This window comes from Atta cephalotes (assembly GCF_000143395.1).
Source record: "Atta cephalotes unplaced genomic scaffold scaffold00021, whole genome shotgun sequence".
In the NCBI taxonomy this organism is placed as follows: Eukaryota; Metazoa; Arthropoda; class Insecta; order Hymenoptera; family Formicidae; genus Atta; species Atta cephalotes.
The window spans coordinates 68,520-79,936 of NW_012130085.1; the positions used below are offsets into that span (position 1 = coordinate 68,520).

General features: G+C 36.9%; 1 protein-coding gene across 1 annotated transcript in view; it reads left to right on the forward strand.

Annotated features, from left to right (window-relative positions):
* LOC105619316 (Wilms tumor protein homolog) overlaps nucleotides 1-5,034 on the forward strand; it is a 22,125-nt gene extending 17,091 nt beyond the window's left edge. The window contains exon 5 of the mRNA XM_012200838.1: nucleotides 4,859-5,034. Coding sequence (XP_012056228.1) covers nucleotides 4,859-5,034 — 176 coding nt within the window. The remainder of the gene's footprint in view (nucleotides 1-4,858) is intronic.
* The last annotated feature ends 6,383 nt before the right edge of the window (nucleotides 5,035-11,417 follow it).

Below are 11,417 nucleotides of genomic sequence, written 5' to 3' on the forward strand. Positions count from 1 at the left end.
GTGTGTGTGTGTGTGTGTAGGTGTGTGTGTGTGTGTGTGTGTGTGTGTGTGTGTAGTGGTGGTAGTGGTGTGTAGTAGTGTGTGTGTGTGTGTGTGTGTGTGTGTGTGTGTGTGTGTGTGTGTGTGTGTGTGTGTGTGTGTGTGTGTGTGTGTGTGTGTACACTGAGAAAAAAGATTGGCTGTTGCAATTTTTAGTTGTGTTAACCTATCCACAATGTCAATACAGGATTTCGATTGGCTAACGCAACCAAAAATTGGCTGCTGCAGCCAATTTTAAAATGCTATGCCATATTTATCATCTAATTTGCTACAGCAGCCAATCTTTTCTTTTAGTTTATATATATATATATATATATGACAATTGCTGAATTTTCCTTATTTATCCCAATGTGCTGTATAATAAAGGTAAATATTCTGTACGTAGACTATGGCGTGAATTCAACGGATTGATAATTTCGATTATATTTTTTTTCGTGTCGACATCTTGTGAAATTTTATGGCCGAGAGACGAGTATTTTCTCATCGCGGCGATCCAACAGTGAAGTCAACGACAATTTTTCTTCTCACCTGCTAGGCTAGTTGTAATACATGCGCCACCAGTATCTTCCATACCGTCGCGGTTACCTTATTTATCCTTATCTTCCTCGGAATTTCCTTCCGACGCGAGTCCGCAATTCCCCCCCTCGACGGGGGGGGGGGGGCAGGCACATTCGTGTCACCATTTCTCTAGCTGGCTGCGGAGGACAGCAGGCAAGGGGAACGGATGGTATCCGGGGGTTGCTTTCTCGAAACGCGAAGGGCGAAAGGGTGAGATGGATGAACGGTGTGAGGTACGTCAAGTACGTGTGCCGTATTTTCCGCAGAGTCGCGGCCTCGTAGAATGTCGGGTGTCGTTGGCGGAGGCGCCGGAAACAGCCAGTCGAGGGTGGGTGCAGGTGATGAAATAACGGGGGGCGAAGGGGTGGATGGATTTGGTTATGCGTCGCCACGTCCCGGCTGGATTTGTCGTCGTCACCTCCTGCTAGGGATGAGAGACTCGGTATAGAAGAGGGGTTCCCACCAGTACCTCCTCGGTACAACTTTGAAAGAGACCGAAACGCGATGTAAATTTTTTCCCTCCATCCCTTCTCGCAGGACATAGAACGTCGTTCGAAAAACGTCAGTTGCACCAGTCATTGTAACTGTGTAATTGAGATCCGAGTTTCGAGAAATTATCCTTTATATCTACAGATACATGTATTTTTAAATGCTTTGCGCCAATCTCGCAAAATATTTTGTGAGATTTATATATATCTAGAATATAAATCTATAATAAATCTACATAAATCTATTGCGCAATTGTATTGCGATTCATAGGACTGCAGTAAGCAAAGAAAAATCTGCAAAGAAAAATCTGAAGATGCTTTTTTTATCTTTCTTTAAAATTTAATATCGGTTATATAATTAATCCTTTCGAGTCAAAATATAACATAGTTACTGACACTGGGGCTGTAAAATCTAAATAATTTATATTAATTAAAAGGCAGTAATTAATTTTATTAATAAGGTAATTCCCGTATATACATCGTACATATCAAAAACTTAATTTTTGAAGTATTATTTATGAAGTATTATTTACTATGTTTAAAGTAAACGAACTATATCAATAAAAACTTTGTATTGTTCACTATTATGAAAAAAATATTGGAAATCCGAAATATTTATATTTCGTATTAAAAAATGAACTTTTTTAAACTCTTGTATTTTTGCCGTATATCTTATAAGGATGGGATATATGACTACTCATAGGAGGAAGGGGGATACGTACGCTTATGAAAAATTTACAAATAATGCATATAAATAAGTCGTAATAACTTATAAAATGCATTTATAAAGTTTTATTAAGAAATAAAAATAATAAATATGAAGTAATAAATAATAATTACAATCTTCCCACATGTATTACAAGTGTTATATGACATGAAGTACATATTTCATGTAATGCGTTTATTGCATTTAGTGCAATAAATTCAATCTGCCTACTTTGTATACTTTGTATACTTTGTATACTTTGTATTCTTTGTATTCTTTAGATCCTGCCCATTAAAAATGCCCAAACAGCTGGGATATACAAGACAATCCTCATCCTATTTTTTCTGACTCCTGCGGCGTAAATCTCAGCGGCATAATTGCCGGCATATTTACCCTATATTTTAATAAGTAAACATCGGATTTTTTATGCAGATAATTATGCAGATATGTACAAAATGTGCAAATTTGCACAAATGTGCAAATATACATAATATGCACAAATAAATATATATTTTTAGAATGCTCTTTTAACAAGACAAATTTCTATTTTGATGTTACTTTCCAATCTGCTTTCTAAAAAAATATGAAATTGCACAAAAATCCGCTTATTAATAGGAATAAGCCAAATGTACAGATATAATACAAAGAAAATTGAATTATATGGTATTTTCGACAAAGAGATTTAAATCGGTTCATTGGACTCATCATCAGCTCTGAAGGATTAATAATTAAAGAATAATATTAATTTTTTTGCAGGAACATATATTAGTGAATCATGATATTTCAGATTACATAATTTAGTGTATTTTTCTGTCAAAAACTGATCCGAGCGCGACGCGTGGAAAATATCTTCGTCAACACTGACTAAAATCACGATGCAATCTGTTACATCTACTTTTTCAGACGCAGTGTTACACGGATGAGAAAACGCTACATTTAAATTACAACCGTGCCTTTTGCGCAAACTCGCAAACAGACATGGCAATCTAAAAACAGCACTTTGTAGAGTCGAGAATTCCGCCTCTTTTTCGGATTTATGAGAACCGCGGGAGGGCATGCGACGTGTTAAACGTTTCTCTTCGGGGTTTTATACACACATTTGTATTACTTTTATCTCGACGGCGGTGTTGTGAAATATACTCGCGCATCAGTTCCTAGATGCAGTCGGATATGCTCGACAAATTTCGTGCCTTGACAAAAATAATAGAAGATCGTATTTCAGTACGAGCTCAAAGTACTTTACAACGGACATATCTAGATCGCGACAAGAGACACGTCTGCACGGACACTCCGAAAGTTTAAATCAGGAAGACAAAGCCCTCGCTTGTAACCTTTTTACGCGAGCTATAATTTTTCATTATTCCTTGAGAGATTTATTCAACAAGATAATCTACTATTTTGCTTATTAGTTAAATACAGATATTTTACATAAATGTTCTCTTGAATTTTGTCGAGATTCATATTTCGAGATCCACCATAAATGAGACAGAATTAATTTGTGATACTCTTCAACTGCGAAAATATTCGACAACCAATTGTAAACCAAGAATATCATAATCCAATGAAGAATTAAATGGCAGAGAATAATACACGATTCTGTATTAGGACATATATTTATAAAAGGATAGAAATCGTTTGTTATTGTGAGATCGATGAGTCACGATACGTTGACATGGGCGGCGCGGCGCCAGTTACCCTTTCTTTATCGGGTCACAATTTACCAGCTAGAGATCGCAGTTGTTTCTACAGCCTCTGATTCAACCTCTCCCGTCTCTATCTCAACTTGCTTCTCTTTCCAAGCTGCGAAACTCCCTCGGCTTGTTAATCTCGCTAACATCGCGCCACAGGTGGTGACCTCGTATTGTCTCTTCTCCGTCGTGGCCTCATCAACGTCAGCCGCCTTCTATATTACCGAATAGATTATTTACGGACTTAATAACACATGGTCTCTCCTTCCGTCTGACAAGCAGTTTCGTCTCAGCGTATATGTGTCGCATATGTGTTTTTCACGACCGGTCCCTAATATTTCTCTCATGCGTCGCAAATCAGCGACGGGCGGCATCATGCGGATTTTTCAGGGTTGTATAGGTTTTTAAATCAAATTCAATCGCCGCGTGAATCCCACAGGATTACCTCGGATTTGCGACACAGGGATTTGTATCGTGTCGTCACCCAACGTGTGGTTGCGCTATTGTGCCGATAGTTGGACATGAATCCCATCGTCGACATTTCGTCGCAGTTAACGACGATTAGATACTACTCATTGTCTTTGATAGTCTGTTTAGAGGGATAATAACGTCCAATCCTTGTATCATCACGCGGAAATCTATTGAATCGCTTTGCAGTAAGCTTATGCCTATCGTGATGCTGTCCTACGATCAAGGAAGCCCCTAGCCCGGTGGATCATAACATTGAACGAACGAGCTTTCTCAAGTACGAGACTGATACTATACTGATGTAGTTTCGCTTATCTCTACATAAACGGGCATTATCCAGCGTTATGTTATGTTCTGCGCAAACTGTCTATTGACAATGGCAATTTACCGAAACTAGGCATACGTAATTTATAGCAAGTTTAATAATATTTAGAATTGTATATGTTAATTCATAATCTCGAAATCAAAAGTATTATTAAAAAGGAAATGTACTTATTGTTTGTTACCTACTTACACACAATCTGTTATAAATTTATAAATTAAAAGTGACGAAGGATATTTGCAGATTTTATATAAATTTTCTAATTTTAATTTTTATTAATTTTATTAATTTTCTGAAAACAAAAATTAATTTTTTTATTTTGACAAATTTGTAGTGTTTTTTAAACATACTATTAAACATAAAATTATTGTTGAATTTTATATTGCTTACAGATTTTATTGAAAATCGTGCCTGTTTACTAATTTATTATAAACTTATCTCTTAAAAATAAAATATATCTCTTGGACGTTAAAACATATCAATTAGAATGTTATAGTGGCTTATCGAAATCGTTTGCGAGAATAACTACTTGGAGAATTAAATGCCCTACTAAATTCTCTAACGTGGCTTTGCTTTTTTTCTGTTTCAGGGGAGAAACCGTACAAGTGTAGTTGGGAGGGCTGCGAATGGCGATTCGCGCGTTCAGATGAATTGACGCGCCATTACCGCAAGCATACCGGCGCGAAGCCGTTCAAGTGCCGGCATTGCGACCGATGCTTCTCCCGCAGCGACCATCTAGCTCTCCACATGAAGAGACACGTGTAATCAATCGTCTCCGCGAGCGGTCTCAGCCGCGCGTCACACTCCGCGGTTGAGACCGTCGAGACCTCTTCCTCGTAAAGATCGCGGAGATCTTCGATTTTGCACGCGATCTAACATTTTCTGAGGTCACCTAATAATATGCTGCAGGTAGAAAGCGATCGATTATCGAACGCCTAAACTTGATGAACAAACATCAAGAGAGAGATCTACGAAAGTAGCTGTATTAGGTATTCGAGATTTGCCAGATTCTATCATTGATAAAAAGAATTAATTTTTGAGAAACACTTGAGGAGATCGATGATTAGCGAAACACCGTTTGGAGACAATCGAAGATCGAGTTTATGTCTAAAATAATCCAGAGAACAATTCGAAAGAAGGCTTGACGAGCAGATGGTGTATTATAAAGCAACATTTCATCGGAGTCCAAAGAATCATGTGTATAACGTGTATTTCCTCCAAGTATCCTGATGCGTAAAATCAGGAGGGAAAAAATAATTGACTTGTCTTTAAGAGCCAAAGGGATCGCACGAAATAAATCATCGACCCTGCTAATTCGTGCGAATTTGAGGAGACGGAAACATCCATGGTCAGCAGTGATCCAGAAGAGAAATTGCAGTCAATGTAATATAGGGAGGGGACCTCCGAGGAAATTGCCGAGCAAAGAAGTCGCCCGGGAAGTCTTGCACGAGAGACGTCAATCACTGCCAATTCGTTACATTCTAAGATCAGCGCTACCGTCGAAGATTTCAAGCTGCGACTTTAGCAACCGGAGGTCTTCGAGAAGTGAGAAGCTGACTGGAGAAAGCCTAAAGTTTTCTTCCTCAATGCGGCGCGCGGCATAGGCGGATGCTCATTTGCGATAAAAGAAGAAGAAAATTGTAATGTTAAATAAAAGACACGCTCCTATTACATATAGTAATATGTATATAATGTATAATTATCTATTATATAATATAATGTAAGTATATAATATATACTTACAATATATAATATTATATAATATATAGATATATATATATTGCTATATATATATATATATATATATATATATATATATATATATATATATATATATATATATAGGTAGAAATCGTTATACATAGGTAGAGATAAGTATCTAAGAAAACTCTAAAGAATCTTAGGAGAAGCAGTATCGTTGTACGAGGTACGATAAGTGAACATAAATGTTTTAAGATACTCGCGTACAAGAAAAACGAGGTGAATACTGGAGGAATAAAAAAATAAAAGCATATATAAAATTAAGTGGTAATAAAAAATTAAAAAACAGTACGATTATAATTGTATTATCGTGGTCTAAGGTATTTTCAGTCATGTTGTATAGTAATTGTAAATTACACGATTTTAAAGGAAAAAAAATGCGAGAATGTGTATGTGAATGTGTATATGTGTATACGAATGGGGAGGGAGAGAAAGGACGAGAGGATGATAAAAAGGGCAAACATAAAAGAAGTGCGGCGCGGCTCATGCTAGATCATCTTTGCGCAAAAGAAACAAGCTTTGAATGGAAGAAAGAAAAATTGAAACGAGTGAATTATATCGGTCGAGAATTGCGAAATTTGTATAATAAAAACACACTCTTTCCCCCTTTTCCTAAAGATTTCGGCACAAACAGAGCGAGTAGCAAATGGGTCGCGAATTAAAAGAGAAGTAAAAAGCCCTCTTTTAATAATAATATTAATAATAAATAACAAATACTCTCGCAGCAACAGGGCTGACAAACGCAATGCTAGATAGCTGTAATTTCGAAGCACTTATCCCTGATACGAGTGAAAGGAATTTGATGTTACTATTTATATTATATTAAAGTTACGGGAAAAAATAATTAATTAACAATTTGTAATTCAGGACATCTATAATTTTATTTATCAATTTTATTTTTTGATAATTCTACGTTTTTTTTGTTTAAAAATGTTATTCTCTTTCTTGTTAATATTATCACGCAGCGCGCGCTTTCTATTAATATGTGGATTTTCCTTTTATTCAAAAAATTAGATACGCGAGCTATCACATTAGACGTCATCGACACGAAACTCATGGCAAACTTGATAGCACCATCGATAGCTACCAATCAGATGTACGGAAAAGTATATAAATCATAAATTCGATTGAAAAAACACTTTATGGATTTTATAACGGATAGATTGGCGTAATTTTAACACAAAAAAATTTTAATATTTTATTCAGAAATTATTAAATTATATATTGTATAATTATATATTTTTTATAACACTTTTGTATGATGTCAAATCGAATCATTGATTTTTTCTTATTTAGATTGCAAACATTTTATATTGTCAAATGCACATTCAAAATGCTACACTGATAACCGAACTGATATAGAACTAATATTATTTTTAGGAAACTTCCTCGTTAGAGAAAAGAGTTAAATAGAAATAATGAAGAAAATATGAGTACTATTAATAATATACAAGGATTTTATGACAAAAGACTTAAAAAGAACAGAGAGAAAGAAAGAAAAAAACGAGAGAAAGAGAGAGAGAAAGAAAGAAAGCGAGAATAAAAGAAAAAAAGTTTGAATTAAAAAAAATGTAAAAAAAAAGAGAAAAAGAGTGATACAAGTGAATATAGAAGCACCAGTGACAATGTGCGAATGAACAAGAGTGAAAGTGCATAAATAAGAGATAAGAGAGAAAGAGAATGAAAGGGAAAGAAAGAAAGAAAGACAAGATGAAAGAGGCAAGAACGAAAGAGTAATGAGAAAAAACAAAGACGATATAACTTATATTTTTAAAAAGTGACCTTTGGCATATTTAAAGACTTGTAAAAATCGTGCAACGAGTTAAATAAACAAAATCAAGGGCGCATTGTATTAAGAGGCGTCCGTCCTTCTCCGTGTCTCTTTTCATGGTACATGATGCACTTATACACGTATACTAAACACATATACACTCACACAGAAAACGCACTCGTTGAAATACTCGGTAACAGGTGCGATTTACAATTCTGAGACATTTTCTAAATTGCGGTATATATTCACATTTTTAGCCGTCAAACGCATGTGCACAGACACACAGATATACGATACAACACGGGATGCAAAATTAAAAGAGTCCGAATATATACCCGTGCGTTCTAATTTCAATAAGAAACTAAAGAAAGACAAGTAAGAACATAGAAAAGTCAACAAATTACTCGAATGAGAAAAGTAAAAGAGGGTATATAAACGTATTCCTCTGAAAGAAACATACATTTCACAAAACTCAACTAATCAGTAGACGCGTATTTATAGGCGTACGATTATCTCGGGGCCTAAAAAAATAAAAATGATTTGATTAACGCTCGATTCTCGAACCTCGCTCATGTTATCTTCCCCGCTTCGTCGCAAATCGAGTCTTCCTGATTTCGAATCGAATCACTAACGTTTACGCGATATATTAATTAAAAGAAAGAAAAAGTCGAAGTGACAACGGATAGGCGCATTTTGTCGGGGAAATGAAACTTTTCTTACGGCGAGGTGTCGAGCATCGAGGAGGAAAACGGAAAGAAAACGAGCCAACAAGCAGTCACCGCACAGTCACTAATGTCATCCAACAACACAATCCATGTTAGGGAATAGTATTTTTAGGGATTTTATACAGGCATGCGACGGCATTTCTATGTTTTAGCCAGGATTTACTATCGATGATTATTGACGTTTTTTCATGTATGTACGTAAGACGAGTGCGTGCGCACGTAACACATGTAACGAGAGACAGTGTGAACGAAAAAGTACGCAAGATGATTCTTGAAGGAGTGTCTCATGTAAAGAGAAAGAGGAAGAAAGAGAAAAGTGCGGAGGCAAATGGAAATCAGCGAAAATCATTTTTCCAGAATTCTGTATCTCGTTGCGTATACATTTCTACTTATATAACTGCGCGTATTAACATATTACGACAATGTGATTTATTATGTGTGATTTTGAACGTGAAGAGAGATGTGAGAAAGAGAGTCTTTAAGGGAGTATTTTATATTACGAAGTAAAACAAGAGCAAAAAAAAGATGCGAGCGAGAAAAGGAGAGAGGGAGTGTAAAAGGAGAACGAGTGCAAAATGCGAAGCGATAGTTAATATCCTTGTAGTCGCAGCTTTTTTTGTCGCTGAACTGTATAATTCTAATGAAGAACGCACTTGCATAGCTGTCGTTTCTTTCTCCCAGCGTCATTTCTTTTTCTTTTTCCTTTTGTTCTCCTATTTCCTCTTTTTATATTATGTTATCATGGTCGTTATGTTTTTGATGTTTCCGCCAAGATGGACCATCTGCAGACATTATGCTCCTTTTTATATCATATTTGTTTATCAGAATAAAAAGAAATGTAACAACGAAAGAAGAATCATTAGTAATTACGCTAATAAGCTGTTAAGAATTTATATTCATGTATATTCAATATCAGTAAACGATCAATTTTTTATACATGATGTACTCTATGCAAATCTCTGACTATCGTTATCTTTGAAAGGTCGGCAGCTTATCGATCATCTTGAAAATAAGCATGGTTCTGCACTGCATTTCTTGAGGCTATCCATCGAAACTTGATCTGGACTTTACAACCGCTTTCCACACTTCCCTCTCGGAAAATATATCTCGTATCCTACATTACACGGCGCCGCGTAAACACGCTTCGCGCCACGAGTCGTTCGTATCGATTGCATTGCGTGAGAAATGAGCGTAATATACCATGCACGCGCGTACACGCTTTGACACGTGCTCAAACGTGCACGCGCGTACACGCTTCGACACGGAACTCGAGTCTACCAAAACCCTAGAATATACTATTCGGGATGTGATTGTATGTTTTTTAAATTTAGTAATTTTTAAGCGAGATCTCTCGTGCTATGAAGCGAGTGTTGGACGTTATCAGGGAGGGAGAATCGATAATCACGCGCGACACCACCGAGATAAACGAGAGAACGAACGCGAAATGTATACGATTCTTCAGGAACCTGACTTGTCCTCGATGACAAAATATTACGTAAAAAAAAGATTGAAAATAAGAAAAAAAAAGAACGTAAGAGAAAGGCATCTTCATCGAAAGTTGAGACTAATCACCTTATCGCGAAAGTGTCCCAGTCGAGACGTACTGGTTTACTCCGAAGACTCGACGTTTTGTACAAGGTGTAGCGAGCTCGTATAACGAGCGTAGTAGGTGATCACATGTGATATTTGTATTGGCTATTATATATAAATATATACATATATATATGTAAATGTACATTATATATTAGAAAATATTCCGTTAGGATTATGACTGGTAGTTAGAAAAAGAAGATAAAAGGGGGATGAGATGGGAAGAGAAAGGAAGAGAGAAGAAAGACGAATGCGTCGCGGGCCCCATTAATTGTCTCAGCGTAGAACACGCGAACGCCTCGTGGACGGAAGAGTGAGACAGAAACGGCAAGAAAACGTTCAATTTTTCGTGGAAATACAACACTCTCGTCTGAGCCATGCCTAATTACCGAGCTATGCGCAGGCCTATTTGCCGGTTTCAAAAAACGGTTCGCCAATTTGAACGGAAAAGATATATAATCGGCATGAGTATAAAAGAAATGGAAGTGTACAACGAGACGAGAGTACGGACACGAGCTTAAAAGGAAATCTGCGCGAGCATAACTCGTTCGAATTTTCGAATTTTCCACAGACTGCGGCCATAAATATTTGTTAAAGCTAATTGAAGTTCAACTGATTCTGGGATTAAGTGGAAATTAACTAACTTAATTCTGTGTTTCTTTCTGAAGAGAGAATAGGACCCAAGACTTAGTTGAATTCCAGGTAACTTTAACTGCTATTTATAGGAACGATTCTATCCAATTTTCACGGGCAAAAGCGCACGAAAACGCGACGTGCAACTTGCTCCGATAAATTCTTCAAAGTCAGGATGATCGAACCGATTGATTCTCGATCACGTATAAGAAATGCGAAGGGGAAAGATATTGGGCAACCATTTGCGCACTCGAGAGTAGTGCCATTCGAGCCCGAGAGGCGAGTAGTTTCGCGATGCATAGTGACTTGACTTTTTTATTTCCTTCCTGCTTGCAGGACGAGTCGCTTTGCAACAATTCCAGGCCAACGCGCACGTATTGCAAGAATGCCAGTGCGAGTAAAGATCGAAAATCGCTTGGCGGTGTTAAATTGCTTCGTGTTTTCAGTCGTTTTTGAATTTCTCGCTTTTCTTCAATTTCGGAATTGTCTACTTCTTATCCACTCCGGAATTGTCCGATTCTTATCCACTGTGCTCGCTGTTGAAAGATATACTGCATTCAAAGATTTCTTGGATACGAACGAGCTCGTCCTGCGTACGTCGCTTTTTCCTTTCCTCTTCTTTGATTTGTTACGTTGCTTTCGCACTTGTCGACGGAGAACAGGGAAGC